At 35.2% G+C, this 17919-nt stretch overlaps 1 protein-coding gene across 2 annotated transcripts in view; it reads left to right on the plus strand.

Annotated features, from left to right (window-relative positions):
- Nucleotides 1–17919, plus strand: part of Cul2 (cullin 2) — a 427362-nt gene that overhangs the window by 319322 nt on the left and 90121 nt on the right. For both annotated transcript variants that reach the window (XM_090403159.1, XM_090403160.1), the window contains one exon: nucleotides 7278–7424. In XM_090403159.1, coding sequence (XP_090259285.1) covers nucleotides 7278–7424 — 147 coding nt within the window. The remainder of the gene's footprint in view (nucleotides 1–7277; nucleotides 7425–17919) is intronic.

The raw sequence follows: 17919 nt of genomic DNA on the forward strand, positions 1-17919 counted from the left end.
AACACAGTATCTAACTAAAAACTATTGTTATTAATTAGATGTGTGTGAGTTTGATTTCCCAAGGCAGCAATAAAATTCAACCGAACGTGTTAAAATTCGTAAAAGTGTTAAAACTAAGTAATATATATATATATATATATATATATATATATATATATATATATATAATGAATGTTATGGTAGTTTCACATATTGAATTCGGTTGAAGAGAGCATTTCAACTCAATTGTCAGCTATGCTTTTATCGTTTGGTTGCACGATCTTTTGTTAATACCGCACCAATCATATGCACGTTTTAATAACCTGCCTTTGCTGTCTGTTTCGCATTCAGCTTAATTACCATAAAGAGAGAAAAGTCACAAAAGAGAAAAACGTTCCTGTTCCGGGGATTCCCTTATTCAGGTAATATTCACTAATTTCATGTTATCAGTGTGTGGTGTGCCAGTATCGGTAAGTGGTGATATTATTTGATCTATTCTACATAAAAAGATTTAACCCTTAGATGGACAAGTAGCTGATTAAAAAAAAAAATAATAAAATAAAAATAAAAAATAATTAAATTCCCGCGAACAATCAGAAGAAGCAGAAACTGACCGAAAAAAGACAGGATATCATATTTTACCAGAACAGCCCGCATCGTCTTCAGAACCAAACGGTAAGAGGCAAAAAATGTAATATATGCAATTGATTTTTGCAATATTCGCTGTATATGTTTTGTATTGAATATAAATACAATAAATATTATAATAATATATCTCTCTATTAAGATTTTTTTTCGAGGGGGGGGTGAAATATTTTAATTTTTCCAGGGGGCCCTGATATCCAGAAGTTTGGGAAGCACTAATCTAAGGCACCTTATAGTGTATCAATTCACCTATATTTTGGTCTTCTTCTTTGTCTCTGTATCTTTTTCCTGCCAGGTTGGCAGGAACTCTAGTCTTTGGTCAAGTTTTTTTAATTCTGACCCAAGCTCTCAGATCCATAAGTTAAACCTGGCTTGAATACTCTTGTATACAGTTAATTTAGTGTTTTGGCTAATTTTTCTCTTATTCCATATAAATTAATTTAGTTCACTTCCTACCATATCAGCTTTGTTGATTCTGTTGTCTCCATATTAATTTACTGTCTTCACTAAAAATCGTGCCTAAGTAGCTCAAATGTTTTACTTGATTTATAGGTTCTCCATTCACAATGCAGTTGATATTTTCAATGTTTCTGCCTATTTTCATTGTCTTTGTCTTTTTAATGCTGACCTTCATACCATATCTACGACAACAGTTATTCAATTTAGTCAGGGAATCTTGCAGACTTGTAGCAGATTTATTTAGAACTATATCATCGTCTGCATAAAGCAAAGAGCAGAGATTAACATTTCCAATTTTGATATCAGGTTTAATACCACTTTGCTTCATAATGTGATCCATATAGAAAATGAATAAGAGAGGGGATAATGTACATCCTTGTCTAACACCTGATTTAACATTAAACCATCTTCCTGTACTTCCTTCAATTCTAACTGCTGACTTACAACTCAAATAAAGATTAAGTATTACTTGATATAATGTCATATTGACACCATATAACTATAGCGTTTTGAATAGCTTCTCTTTTGGCACCTTGTCATATCCCTTTTCCAGATCTCCAGAACTTAAATACAGAACTTTGTTATATTCCCATGATTTCTCAACTATCTGTCGTAAAGTGAAAATCTGATCCTGACAACCTGTATTTGGCCTGAATCCAGCTTGTTCTTCACCAAGCTTGTCTTCCACAATTCTTCTCAACCGTTTCTCACGTATACTTGCATAGATCTTGGCAGGAACAGTCAGTAGGGAAATACCTCTGTAATTCTCACATTCAGTTTTATTTCCCTTTTTATATATGGATACTATTAGAGCTCTACTCCAATCATCGGGAATTCGTCCCTCTGTTCTGAACTATACAGTGCAGCCACTGTAAGACTTTTATACCACCATACTTCAGCATTTCTTGTCAAATATCATCTACTCCTGCTGCCTTTCCACATTTCAAACCTTTGATGGCTTTTTCTACTTCATGTATGGATATGTATTCCTGACTGTATGTCTGTTGAGTGTTTTTTACCACTGTGCTATCACTGCTTGTTTCATTTAGCAATTTTTCAAAGTAATTACTCAATACTTCAAGGATATCTTTTTCTCCCGTTTTCATGTCACCTTTATCATCTCTAACTCCTTTTAGAGCAATCTTTCCTCCATTTCTAAGCTTCTTCGACAACCTCCAGAATATTTTGTCACCTTCTTGATATTTATTTTCTATGATCTTGCCAAAGTCCTCCCATGACTTTTGTTTAGCTAGTTTTACACACTGTTTAGCTTTCTTGCATTTGTCTCTGTATTCAGTAAGAGTAAAAGCTGACTTATTTGCCAGGAACTTTTGATATGCTTTCTTCTTTTCCTTCACTGCCTCTTTAACTTCCTGTGTCCACCAGGGAGTTCTGATTTTTTTATCCTTGCACACAACCTCACCACATGCCTCTCTGGCAGAATCAATCAATGTTTCCTTCAGAGTTTGCCACTGAATCTCCAAGGATTGATTCCTGTTCTCAAACTCTTTCATTTTCTTTTCAATAATCTTTGTGTATTTTAGTTTACAGTTCACATCTGAGCTGCTCAACTTTTATTCGCTTTAAAACTTTCTTACATGTTATTCTTTTCAATATGAAATTCAATTTTATCCTGCTCAAGACTAAATAGTGATCACTTCCCATTTCAAATCCTCTGTACACTCTGGTGTCCTGCACCAGGGAGAAAACATCACTATCAACAATAACATAGTCAATGAGACTTTTCTTATTCCTAGCCTCTTCTCTCCATGTGAATTTGTGCACATTTTTATGTTGGAACATGGTGTTAGTAATAACCAGTCCATGTCCTGAGCAGAAATCCAACAGATATTTGCCATTATTATTAGCTTTGCTCTTTTCTCCAAATTTTTCCAAAATATTTTTGTATGTCTCACAGTCATTTCCTACTCTACTATTTAGATCCCCAACAAGGACCAACTTTTCCTTTTTCATTGTGTCAGTTGCTTTTTCTAAAGCCTCAAAAAATTCCTCCACTTCTACCTTAGTAGAACCTTCTGTGGGACCATAGGCACAAATAAGTCTCATTGTCCAGTTCCCCATTCTTATATTTGCCCACATTACTTTACTTGAGACTGACTGCCATTCAAGAAGATTAGCCTCGTATTTTGTGTTGAATACTATGGCTACTCCTTCTTTTCCTTGATTGTCATTTCCTGAATATAACATTTTATATTTATTGCTCAGAAAGATCTCACCAGTTTTGGTCTTTTTTGTTTCAGTCACCCCTATTATGTCGATCTGGTACTTATCTAATTCTTCAGCTAGCTCCATTTCTTTGCCATTCAAGCTTCTTATGTCAATAGTACCGCTCTTTAACTCTGGTGATGTTGAGTTGGGGTGTGCTTTCAGATTTGTTCCAGTAGCTGACTTTTCGCTGTTCGCCCTGGTTCCCTGGCTAAAACAACGGGGAAGCCTTGTTTAACTGGGTAACGTCCCAGGTGGCATGAAATTTTGTCATGTTGTACCATAATTTTCTATATTGGTTTAAGTGAATAAGAATACAATTTGGTCGGCTAAATCCCAAATTGCCAGCCCATCCTCGTTTGTTCAGCATCCAGGTAGATACCCAACAAGGTGCACCACGAGGATGTGAGGATTGGACATTAGGTCAGAAGCCCTGGTCGGTTCTCCGCATTCCTTTAAAGGGTCAAAGACCTATGTGGAGGTCTCCTCTCAGTTATACAGTTTTGACCCTTAATCGGAAGTTGTCTTCATAAATTGAATATAATGACTCCAAGTGAAAATTTGAGTCCTTACAATCTTGCTATCCACATTCTTATTCAATTTCTAGGGAAGATCCCTTGTTCTGACCCCCCCCCCTAGCATCCAAGTGCTAAAATATTTCTGCTGCATCAGTCATATAAAATTCTTTGTAACTTAAACATTTCTGTCATATCCACACTTTTCTGCCTAACAACTAGTTAATGCAATGCACAAATGCTCAATCTGTTTTCATAGGGAGCATTCCAAGGACTACTCATCCATCTTGTTTACTAACCTCTGGATTCTCTCCACCACTTCCTCATCTTCAAGAAACCCACTTGATCAGACCTGAGCACTATAATCAAGATTTGGATCTATCCCTTATCTCTTGTTATTATGTTCTTCAATGACAAGTAATCTTATCAGTTACTTTGACAACCATAGCAGTATGTCCTCTGCTACTACTTCCAAATTCCAGCTTCATCAGTTAGAACACTTTTCTGTAATCTTTTCATCTCAAAATGTGTAGCTCTACACATTTTCAAATTAAACTGGTATTCATTATCTTTTTCTCATACTGTTAACCTATTTAAATCATCTTGTTGACTCTGCACTGCTTTGATTAACTATTATACTATCCAATTTTGCATCGTCATCAGCAGCGAACAACTGGCTATTTCCTTTCAGTTATTCCTGTATCTTCCTATATTGTTTACACACACATTAAGCAATGGTGGGATCCTTGCAGCACACTGCTAGTTACCTTCTCTCTCCTAGGTTCAGCTTCTCCATATACTGTTCTTTTTTTTATTGATCCATCAGTCATCTTGTATCCATATTACCAGCTTCATATCCATCCCAACTTGTTCCAGTTTGTGTATATAATAGTTTCATGCATTGTCAGTCTTTGCAAAATCTAGCTGCATCATTGTGTAGCCATTTCCTATATCAAATCATCTATCACTTTGTTATTAAAAAGTGAATAATTACTATGATGCCATGCTGCCCTATATAGTATCATATCCTTATCAATCTGTTTTGAATTCTGCCTTTGACCAACTTTTCCAGTACATTTTCCATTATTCCTGAATCACTTCCTTTGTGCCAGGTTTTGTCCTACTCCTTCTCCTACTCACTTGGAACTTTACTGGGACTGAGACTTTACATTAAATGGCCTAGTCAGAAGTTCTCCCTCTAGCAAAGAATATGCAAAGGAACTGCCAATTCCTTTGCACATTCTCACAATAATACACACTGATATCTCATCTAATTCCATTGAAATTCTCCAGTTCACTCTTCCCACACCACTCCCTGTTAATCTCTTACAGCACTGTCTCTTGACTCCTTGGAAATGATGATGATGATGATAATAATATTGCTTCTCTCACACACCCTTTGACCATCTCTCATACACTGTTAACAGCCTTTGCTTGCAGAGTTTCTTACCATGAAGGCAGCCTGAATCATGGCAATTATTCAGGCTACCTCCTACACTTCCATATCTATTCTTAACTGAAAATTCCCTGTCTGATACCCTTCCACGACAAAACCGCATGGTCACTCTCCCCAGTTGGAGGCATTGTTGCTACCTTGGTTATGCACGTTTTCTGAAATAGCACTTCCAAACTTCAAGTTCTGCACTATTACATGCTGTTTCAAGTAATATCACTTAGTAGGTTAATAAATTCCATTTCCTTCCTGCCATATGATCTTTTCTTCCTTCCAATATATGTCCATGTATTTGAAATCCCTCATAATAAGTGCAAGTCAAATAATTATTATGCTAACGCACACTCTTTCCTATTGCAGCAACCAACTGTATGTTGTGTCCTATTGTTCTCTTTCTCAAATCAGATTGCTCAAATGTGAACTGTCTTTCAATGAACTCTTACTCTTTTTTGGCTGCTAGTCGTCAGCTATTCTCTGTAGTACTTCTCTCCCCATTCTTTTCTCTCTGTCCTTTCTGAAAATACTATACCACTCGCATTCTTTCCCTGTAAATTATATGCTTTCGACCAACCCTCACCAATGATTGTCTTTTGGTTAGGTTACACCAATTGCCCTCTAATTCCTGATACCTCCAGCTTTAGTATACATAAAATGGTATCTCCTTAGGCTCACAACTGTCTTTAGACCTTATATTGACTGCTACGTTCAGTTTTGTTACTTGGGAGATTAGATTCTGCTTTTTTTTTTTTTGTTGTTGTTGTTGTTATTTTCATGCTCACTCACTTCATGGGTGCCTGCACATACACATACGTCTGCATTCCCACTCCACCACAGAGCCCTAGTTTTCCTGACTTTGAATTTCTTCACTTTACTCAGTGAACATTGCTTTCTTAAGACACAATTCCAGATCCATTTGAGTGCAGTCCATAGTTCTGCAAACTGTGTGTGTTTGTGTGCACAGTGTATGCATTGATTCATTTTCAATAATTGTCATCCTCTATCATACCATGGTAGCAGGTTCACAATCTTTATTCTCTCACTCTGCTTTTTTCCTTTCAATAACTCTTTCATATCTTTTTGACCTTCCACCACTGCACTTTCATCAGCAATCTTGTTGACACATTTTCCCAACTTTTGCCGATATTCTTCACTCTATAATGCATTTTTTCTTGCTACACAACTGGCACTCACTCTCATAACCAGAGTTACTTTCTTTAATCAGATCTTTCACTCTTCCAAATGTTTTGCACACTGCACTGAACAGAAATATTGTATATTAAAATCTATACATTTTCTTAGAAACTAAACTAATTGCTTTCTTTTACATTCATAAAAAATTAACCTGATATTGACTAAATTCAAAAAAATTGCTTATCTTTCTGCACCACTCTAATCACTCACCATACACATTGCTCTCCAGCAGCTGAATTTATCACACCAAGGTTCAGAAAATATTAGAGCAGTTATAATTTTTATTATGAGCGACAACTCATCCTTACATAATTCTAATGTGACCATAATTTTAATACCTGTGATCAAAAATAAGAAGTGCAAATTATCTTTTATCTTTGGAATTTCTTTAAATCTCCACATCAGTTATTCCATAATGAAATGAATAATATATCAAGGTGTATTAAATTTATCTGTTTCATGACCTTTTATTGCAAATCTTTAGGAAAAATTGGTTCATAAGAAAAATGTAATAAATTACTTAATGTTCCCTAAATTTAGATAATAATTAAATGCAATAGTAACTTGTTGGTATAATTGAACCTCACTATGGAAAATCTCTTTTATAACAGACTCACCAACTATAAGAAACTTGCAAAAAACTGAAGTTCCATAGTCTCAGTTTTATTCTTAAAAAAATTCACTATAATTGACTGTCCACTGTAACTATTAATGTGGTACACATTCTCTCTAGTGAGAATCAACTTTAATATATTCTTTTATATATTGTAGCATATATAAAAGAAAGTAATCATATTTATTTATTTTAGCAAGCTTGTGGATATGAATTCACCAGCAAGCTCCATAGGATGTTTACAGACATGAGTGTGAGCACAGATTTAAATAACAAATTCAATGGATATCTGAGAAATGATCATATAGATCTTGGTATTAATTTTTCAATATATGTTCTTCAGGTGAGTATATCCTTTATGGAATTTTGTTCTGATTATTTAATTTGCAAACAAATAAATGCCCTTTGAGGAATAGAGAAAGAGTTCAAGAAAGCATTTTTCTCATCTCCCAAAAAAAAAAAAATATTGAAAGTTATTTGGATTTGTAATGCTCCTAGTTAGTTACTTTTAAATTAAAAAGAAAAGCTGTTTTGTTAGGCTAAATGAGATGTATTTAATTAAGGAACAGTTATTATTTTGACATACTTGTGTGCATTTGGTACATAAGTATGTCAAATTATAGGATATACCTTGGTACAAAAGTTGATCCAAGCTGAGATGATATATAATTAGAAGTGCTGAACATAAGGAACTGATAACTGAGTATAGAAATACATATTAGATATCCAAAAAACATTAATGAAACTAATAATGAAAAAATAATGCAGAGTATGAATTTAAAAGAACTAAAAATAGAGAATAAAAGGAACAAAAAAAAATGTTATTTGCATGTCAAGCCAGCAACATAATGAGTGTTGGCCATTTCATTTAAAATGTAATCAGATGTGGATTGCAGAAACTTTTGTTAATTTTCATTAATGAACAAAATTTTGTGAAATCGCAAGTGCGTTCATTAACAAAAAAAATTTGTTAAAGAATGCACTTGCGATTAGAGAAGGGAAGAGTCTGGGAATCCTAAGGATCAGTGGTTCTCAATTCTTTTTCTGTAAGACAAGGGCCCAGTCCCAACAGACTTACTCGTAAATAACTTTCCCATTTTTTTAAAGTTCATAAATTAAATTGACATAAGTACTAATAATTAATTATGGCATAAATTATAGAATATTAGTACACTTATATAGACGGTGTGGCTGTTGACAAATATAAAAGTACGTTTAAATTGGTTATCAATCACTGGACTAATGAAATATTGTAGCATATTATAGTTTCCTCAGGCCAACATCATTAAATTAATTTGTGTTAATTTTCATTGACATATCCCATTCTGATTACCAAAAATTTATAATATTATTCAGTGTAAAACTGATTATTGTGTTATTAAATTGATTTTAATGATGTTGGTTTTAAAAAAAGCTGTAGTAAGAAAAACATTTATGCATTGTAACTCACCATAGAAGTCAGCTAAGCAGGGGGAAGCAGCAGAAGGATGTCAACTTGTTGGTGAAACGCTTACCGTATTTACTCAAATATAACTTGTCCTCATGTACAACTCGCACCCCTGATTTTACTTTACAAAAAAAAAGACATTAAAAAATTTTGCATATACCTCACACACAAAAAATGTTTAAACATGTTCATGTCGAGGCGATAATAACTCGCTCCTCTCAGTTAACAACATGCCCTCCCCAACAGCCATTATACTGCAGATGCAAGAAAAACAAGTAGTTCTATTGTATCCCTGAATAAGGTATAGAGGCTTTTGCAGTCTGTAATATATTTCTCAACAAATAGTGCAATTTGAGATAACTAGAATAAAAACAGTACTAACCAATGAATCACATGCCCCCCCCCCTCACAGAAACTATGCTGTATTGACTCAAGCAAAACTGTACATTACACTGGAAACAAGTATCTAACTACAAAGTATTGTCCAATTTTTCAGTTACATGAAATAAATGTTTGTTTTATTATATTTGAAATTCTTGATGTCATCATGACAGATCACAAAGACTAACTTCAAATAAAATTCTACCACAAATTGAAACACGTCATATAATGAGCGTGTGAGTTCGCTTGCCAGCTCAAACGCAAACAAGCAAAAATAAAATTCAACCTAGGATTGAAACTTTCTGTGAGTTGAGTCCGCCAGTAATGAGAAGTTCCGTTGGAAATAAATGACACCCCGTCATGAATGTGTTAAAACTAAGAAATATATAGTGAATGTTGTGATGACAGTTTCAGATGTTATGGAATTCGGTTGAAGAGAATTAGCATTTCAACTCAACAATTGTCTGTTGCCGTTGTTTTTGGGTTGTGCGATCTTTTGTTAATACTGCACCAATCATATGCACACCTTCGTAGCTGCTCGATCTCTACTGGCCTATTGCTGTCTGTTTCGTGCTACTACTTTCACTTCTCATTAGTCATTCGTGTTCATTATGTATCTCAAATCTTGTAAATTACTGATAATTTGTGCTTGAAATAATGGGAAAGAAGATGACGCTGTTTGGGTTTCCGAAAATCTCCGCATATATCTCGCACCACAGATTTTTAGCTTTAATTATGGGGGAGGAGTGAGAATTATATTCGAATAAATACGGTATTATCGCATACACACGCCAAATATTTATTTATGCAAAGTATGTAATTTAATAAATATAAATTTATGAATCTCTCAATTCTAAACACTAATTAATATTTTGAATTTAAAAACACATCAATTAAAAGTTATTGAAAAAGTTAAACTTAGTTTCTTTTACTACAACTGAGTTTTCGAAAGTTTTAGTTAGGCTAGTGAGACTTTTGTTGCTGTTTTCTGTTCGTTAGCTTAATAATTCTGGGATGAATTGAAGTGATAGCCAAACGGAGAAAGAGTCAAAATTGCAGGCCATTCCTCTGTTTTGTTAGAAGCACAGTCATGACAGAAAATGCAGTTTCACAAAGATATGTGGTGGAAAAACGAAGAAGAAATCTCATTGATATTTCATGTAAATTTGGATATTCATTTTTCATTCTTATCCAGAATTTCAAATTACTCATAGAATTAAAAGTACCTTCCAGCCCTTTGTCTGGTGATAATTCAATAAGTTGAAGGGTTTCTTCGTGGGAAAGGGATGTCTCTTTGTGTTCAACAAAGGGGTGCCCATATTTTGCCTCTGGAGATCCTCATGTTCAGGATAATACTTTTTATGTGACAACATCTTCGCCGCAGTAATATCTGAAACTGAATTTTGTAATAGAAATCACCTCCTTCCATAATATAATCTGAGTACTACTGAAACATATCATTATTTCTTTCTGCAATCATACTAAACCAGAGTTTGAGTTTCTTTTTGAATGATTCGAACTTGTTCCAAGCATTAAATTTTGTTGTATCTGGACCTTGAAGTTTTAAATTCAAGACTTTTATGTAAGAAAATATATCACTGAGATATGCCAGCCTGGCTACCCATTTCTTATCCTGGAAACAATGGGACAGGTCACTGTTCTTATCATTTAGAAACAGCTCAACTTCCTTTCAGAGTTCATATAACCTCTCGAGAACTTCACCGCGGGGCAGCCAACGAACTTCTGATTGTTGAAAGATTTCGATATCTGAAAATTCCCGATCCCTCATGAATACTTCCATGTTTAAAAATACATGGCTTCGTCACTGACATTTCCTACATAGATGTTATTTAGGCGTTCTGGGTCTGAGCTTTTTGATAGATTCACGAATATTATTCTCCTCAGAATATTTCCACTATAAAATATTTATTCATGAAAAATGCTTAGAAAATTGAAATGACAAATTATAGGAGAACCTCTCACAGCCTAGTAAAATGGATGTTTGAGAAAGCCTGATCTACATTGAGTCAACTGAAGAGCAAAGAAATATTGTATTTATTCACAACCCACTGTAGGAAGAGGGTCCAGGAGATATAACAGATACGACCGTCATGTTACTCTTAATATCATATGTTTAGAAGCCACGTTTTTTGACAAAGTTTCAGCTGGTGACTTTTCATATGCTAAAAATATTAAAGATAAACTTGAATTAATAAGCTTTTAAATAATGAAATGTTTTGGTGACTAAACACAGTTGTTTTCTATCAGCTGAGTCATGACTATAGCCATTGGCTATAGGTTCTTAACATCAGCTGTAGTTTACAGCTGGTGGGCCTTGTTCCTACAGTAAGCTTTGTGTTTGTTGGTTAGTTTTTTTCGTGTAAAACAAAATTTAACCTGTGCATATTGTAACAATTAAAAAAAAAGGTTGAATAATTTATAAGTGTATACAAGAACATCATCAAATTCCTAATATATACCCTCAAGGGGTGTAAGGATATGATAGTACTACATGAAAAATTTACATCATTACTAACTTCCTATCTATAATTTTCTTACAAATCAGTATGTTAAATGTCAAGATTCCAATATTATCAGGTCTTATATTTCTGTCTTCTAAGGCACTTTTTACTGTATCAATCCACCTGTATCTTGGTCTTCCTCCAGGTCTTTTTTCTCCAACCTGGCAGAGAACACTTGTTTTGCTAATCTTTCCTCTCCCATTCTGCTTAAGTGACTATACCACTTAAGATAAGCTCTACTAATACATTTCTGGATGCTGACAATGTCAAGTTCTTTACAAATATCCTTGTTTTTAATATGATATTGATATCTGTTCATGCCTCTAATCTTTCTCAGGACTCTCATATCTGCAGTCATGATTAGTCTTTGTCAAGTGTTTTACTTCTAACCCAGCTCGCAGATCCATAAGTTAAAATTGGCTTGAATACTGTCTTGTATACAGCTAATTTAGTGTTTTGGCTAATTTCTCTCTTATTCCATATAAATTTATTCAGTTGACTTCCTACTATACCAGTTTTGTTGATTCTGTTGTCCAGTTCCATATTTAACTTACACCATCTTCAGCTTTTAACTTAAACCTACCTAAGTAGCTGAAATGTTTTACTTGTTTTATAAGTTCTCTATTCAAAATGCAGTTGATATTTTCAATGTTTCTGCCTATTTTCATTCTCTTTGGCATGCTGAACTTCATACCATATCTATTACAACTAATTCAATTTAGTCAGGCAATCTTGCAGACTTGTAGCAGATTTATTTAGAAGTATAACATTTATCTGCATAAAGCAAAGAGCTAAGATTAACACCTCCAATTTTGATATCAGGTTCAATACCACTTTCATTCATAATGTGATCAATATAGATAATAACAGAGGGGATAATGTACATCCTTGTCTACCACCAGATTTAACATTAAACCATCTTCCTGTACTTCCATCAATTCTAACTGCTGACTTATAACTCAAATAAAGACTAAGTATTGCTTGATATAATGTCAAATTGACACCATATAACTGTAGCATTTTGAATAGCTTCTCTTTTCGCACCTTGTCATATCCCTTTTAAAGATCTCCCGAACTTAAATACAGATCTTTGTTATATTCCCACGATTTCTCCACTATTTGTTGTAAAGTGAAGATCTGATCCTGACAGCCTCTATTTGGCCTGAATCCAGCTTGTTCTTCACCACGTTTCTCTTCCATAATCCTTCTCAACTGTTTCTCAAGTATAGTTGCATATATCTTACCAGGAACACTCAGTAGGGAAATACCTCTGTAATTCTCACATTCAGTTTTTTTCCATTTTTATATATGGGTCATCTGGAATTTGTCCCTCTGCCCAGGCCTTCTGAACTATGCAGTGCAGCCACTATAAGACTTCTATACCTGCATTCTTGAGCATTTCTGGTGAATATCATCTACTCTTACAGCCTTTCCCCTTTCCACATTTCAGGCTTTTGATGGCTTTTTCTACTTCAAGTATGGATATGTATTCCTGACTGCATGCCTGATCAGTGTTTTTTACAACTGTGCTGTCATCACTGCTTGTTTCATTTAGCAGTTTTTCAAAGTAATTACTCCATACTTCAAGGATATCTTTTTCTCTTGTTTTCATATCATCTCTAATTCCTTTTACAGCACTTTTTCCTCCATTTCTGAGCTTCTTCAACAACCTCCAAAATATTTTGCCACCTTCTTGATATTTATTTTCTACGTTCTTGCCAAAGACCTCCCATGACGTTTGTTTAGCTAGTTTTACACAGTGTTTAGCTTTCTTTCATTTGTCTCTGTATTCTCTAAGAGCACAAGCTGACTTGTCAGGAACTTTTGTGCTTTCTTTTTTTTTACTGACTCTTTAACTTCCTGTGTGCACCATGGAGTTCTGATTTTTCTATCCTTGCACACAACCTCACGACATGCCTCTGGCTGAATCAATCAGGGTTTTCTTCAGGGCTTGCCACTGAATCTCCAAGGTTTGGTTCCTGCTCTCAAACTCTTTCATTTTTTCATGAATAATATTTGTGTATTTTAATCTACAGTTCACATCTGAGAGCTGCTCAACCTTTATTCTCTTTAAAACTTTCTTACATGTTATTCTTTTCAACATCAATTCAATTTTATTCTGCTCAAGACTAAATAGTGATCCCTTCCAATTTCAAATCCTATTACACTCTGATGTCCTGCACCAGGGAGAAAACATCACTATCAACGATAACATAGTCAATGAGACTTTTCTTATTCCTTGCCTCTTCTGTCCATGCGAATTTGTGCACATTTTTATGTTGGAACATTGTGTTAGTTATAATCAATCCATGTCCTGAGCAGAAATCCAGCAGATATTTGCCATTATTATTAGCTTTGCTCTTTTCTCCAAATTTTCCCAAAATATTTTTGTATGTCTGACAATCATTTCCTACTCTGCTATTTAGATCCCCAACAAGGACCAACTTTTCCCCTTTCATTGTGTCAGTTGCTTTTTCTAAAGCCTCAAAAAATTCCTCCACTTCTACCTTAGTAGAACATTCTGTGGGACCATAGGCACAAATAAGCATTGTCCAGTTCCCCATTCTCATATTTGCCCTCATTACTCTACTTGAGACTGCCTGCCATTCAAGAAGATTAGCCTCGTATTTAGTGTTGAATACTATGGCTACTCCTTCTTTTCCTTGATTGTCATTTCCTGAATATAACATTTTGTATTTATTGCTCAGAAAGATCTCACCAGATTTTGTTTCAGTCACTCCTATTATGTCGATCTGGTACTTATCCAATTCCTCAGCAGGCTCCATTTCTTTGCCATTCAGTTTTCTTATGTTGATAGTACCGATCTTGAACTCTGGTAATGTTGAGTTGGGGTATGTTTGCACTGGTTCCTTGGCGAAAACAACGGGGTCCTTATTTAACCTGGCGATGTCCCAGCCTGCATGAAATTCTGTCATATTGTACCGTCATTTGAAATTTTGGTTTAAGCCAATAAGAATACATTTTGATCGGCCAAATCCCAAATTGCCAGCCTATCTTTGTCCGTTCAGTATCCAGGTAGATACCTAACAGAGTGAACCACGAGAAGGTGAGGATTGGACATTAGGTCAGAAGCCCTGGTCGGTCGGTTCTCCACATTCCTTTGAAGGCTATGTGGAGGTCTCCTCTCAATGATGTGCCAGCAAAATCCTCAGATGTGTCACTTCTTGCGCTTGTGCCATAGGTTTTGCCATCTAGGTTCTAGTATATATCATCACATGCTGTCTCAGATAATGACTATGGGTATAGTCATAGGTAATGTTTGACTGTGGTCATAAACTTCAAAGAGATGCACTAAATTATGCATGCCCACCTTTTCCCAGCTGTATGGTAAAAGAGAAATGGCTTTTTTTTTTCCCTGTAAATCCAATGGTAATTCATAATTTAGCCTTTACTCCATATTACAAAGCTGATAACTTACTTGTTATGAAGAGGAAAGTTAATTATTGATTTCATTCTTGTTTGTAGCACTGTTAACTGTGGTTAAGACTAAATTTTTATGAAGCTTCATTGCCTCAACCTAATGTCCACTAATAGTAATACAAGATTGTAGAGCACTCCAATATTTATTTTAAAAAAACAGTGCAAATGGTTGTTTTTTCTTTTCTCATTATGATGCTGTACATAACAATGATTCACTATATAAACAAAGAGAAGAAAATAAATTTCTTTATAGAAAAATATAAGTTTAGAAATTTATTTATGCCGTGAAGCATTGCTATGAATAATCATCACAGCCTATCAATGTGTGTACTTCTGATGCTGTGTTGACTGAGGATCTTGTTGTCAGAATGCTTGAATTAGCATCTAAAAACTCTTTCATCACTTTATGTAGAAGAAACTTGACAGGTGGAAGCTGAGATGGTTGTAATAGAAGGAAGAAGTTTGAAATTAGGGATCTAAAATTTTATATTCATGGGGTGCTTAAGGGTCAAAGCTGTATAACTGAGACCTCCACATAGCCTTCAAAGGAATGCGGAGAACCGACCAGAGCTTCTGACCTAATATCCAATCCTCGCCTTCTCGTGGTGCACCCTGTTGGGTATCTACCTGGATACTGAAAGAACAAGGATGGGATGACAATTTGGAATTTAGCCGACCAAATTGTATTCTTATTGGCTTAAACCAGTATAGAAAATGATAGTACAACATGACAAAATTTCATGCCGGCTTGGGGGTCGCGAGAGAACCAGGGCGAACAACGAAAAGTCAGCTACTGGAACAAATCTGAAAACACACCCCAACTCAACATCACCAGAGTTAAAGATTGGTGCTGTCAACATAAGAAGCCTGAATGGCAAAGAAATGGAGCTAGCTGAAGAATTAGATAAGGACCAGATCGACATAATAGGGGTGACTGAAATAAAAAAGACAAAAACTTCTGAGATCTTTCTGAGCAATAAATACAAAATGTTATATTCAGGCAATGACAATCAAGGAAAAGAAGAAGTAGCCATAGTATTCAACACTAAATACAAGGCTGATCTTCTTGAATGGCAGGCAGTCTCAAGTAGAGTGATGTGGGCAAATATCACAATCGGGAACTGGACAATGAGACTTACTTGTGCCTATGGTCCCACAGAAGGTTCTACTAAGGTAGAAGTGGAGGAATTTTTTGATGCTTTAGAAAAAGCAACTGACACAATGAAAAATGAAAAGTTGGTCCTTGTTGAGTATCTAAATAGCAGAGTAGGAAACGATTGTCAGACATACAAAATATTTTGGGAAAATTTGGAGAAAAGAGCAAAGCTAATAATAATGGCAAATACCTGTTGGATTTCTGCTCAGGACATGGACTGGTTATTACTAACACCATGTTCCAACATAAAAATGTGCACAAATTCACATGGAGAGAAGAGGCAAGGAATAAGAAAATTCTCATTGACTATGTTATTGTTGATAATGATATTTTCTCCCTGGTGGAGGACACCAGAGTGTACAGAGGATTTGAAATTGGAAGCGATCACTATCTAGTCTTGAGCAGGATAAAATTGAATTTCATATTGAAAAGAATAACATATAAGAAAGTTTTAAAGCGAATGAAAGTTGAGCAACTCATAGATGTGAACTGTACACTAAAATACACAAAGATTATTGAAGAAAAAAGAACAGGAACCAAGCCTTGAAGAAAACCCTGATTGATTCAGCCAGAGAGGCATGTGGAGAGGCATGTGGTGAGGTTGTCTGCAAGAGTAGAAAAATCAGAACTCCAAGGTGGTTTTATCAACTCTAACTCCTTTTACAGCACTCTTTCCTCCATTTCTAAGCTTCTTCAACAACCTCCAGAATATCTTACCACCTTCTTGATATTTATTTTTTATGTTCTTGCCAAAATCCTCCTATGACTTTTGTTTAGCTGGTTTTACACAGTGTTTTGCTTTCTTACATTTGTCTCTGTATTCTCTAAGAGCAAAAGCTGACTTATTTGCCAGGAACTTTTGATATGCTTTCTTCTTTTCCTTCACTGCCTCTTTAACTTCCTGTGTCCACCTTGGAGTTTTGATTTTTCTAATCTTGCAGACAACCTCACCACATGCCTCTCTGGCTTTAATAGGAAGTTAAAGAGGCAGTGAAGGAAAAGAAGAAAGCATATCAAAAGTTTCTGGCAAATAAGTCAGCTTTTGCTCTTAGAGAATACTGAGACAAATGTAAGAAAGCAAAACACTGTGTAAAACTAGCTAAACAAAAGTCATAGGAAGACTTTGGCAAGAAAATATAAAATAAATATCAAGAAGGTGGTAAGATATTCTGGAGGTTGTTGAAGAAGCTTAGAAATGGAGGAAAGAGTGGTGTAAAAGGAGTTAGAGATGATAAAGGTGACATGAAAACGGGGGGAAAAGATATCCTTCAAGTATGGAGTAATTACTTCGAATAATTGCTAAATGAAACAAGCAATGATAGCACAGTGGTAAAAAACACTCAGCAGGCATACAGTCAGGAATACATATCCATTCTTCAAGTTGAAAAAGCCATCAAAGGTGTGAAACATGGAAAGGCAGCAGGAGTAGATGATATTCGACCAGAAATACTGAAGTAATGTTGTATAAAAGTGTTGCAGTGGCTACACTGCATCGTTCAGAAAGCCTGGACAGAGGGACGAATTCCCGATGATTGGAGTAGAGCTCTTATAGTACCCATATATAAAAATGGAAATAAAACTGAATGTGAGAATTACAGAGGTATTTCCCTACTGAGTGTTCCTGGCAAGATCTATCATCATCATCATCTACCATCTATCATCATCTATCATCATCATCGATGATGATGATTTCCCTACTGAGTGTTCCTGGCAAGATCTATGCAAGTATACTTGAGAAACGGTTGAGAAGAATTGTGGAAGAAAAGCTTGGTGAAGAACAAGCTGGATTCAGGTCAAATAGAAGCTGTCAGTATCAGATCTTCACTTTATGACAAATAGTCGAGAAAGCATGGGAATATAACAGATCTGTATTTCAGTTTTGTCGATCTGG

The sequence above is a fragment of the Typopeltis vanoorti genome, chromosome 13 (genome assembly GCF_054136105.1).
Source record: "Typopeltis vanoorti isolate ZY-2024b chromosome 13, IOZ_Tvanoo_1.0, whole genome shotgun sequence".
NCBI classification, from domain to species: Eukaryota; Metazoa; Arthropoda; class Arachnida; order Uropygi; family Thelyphonidae; genus Typopeltis; species Typopeltis vanoorti.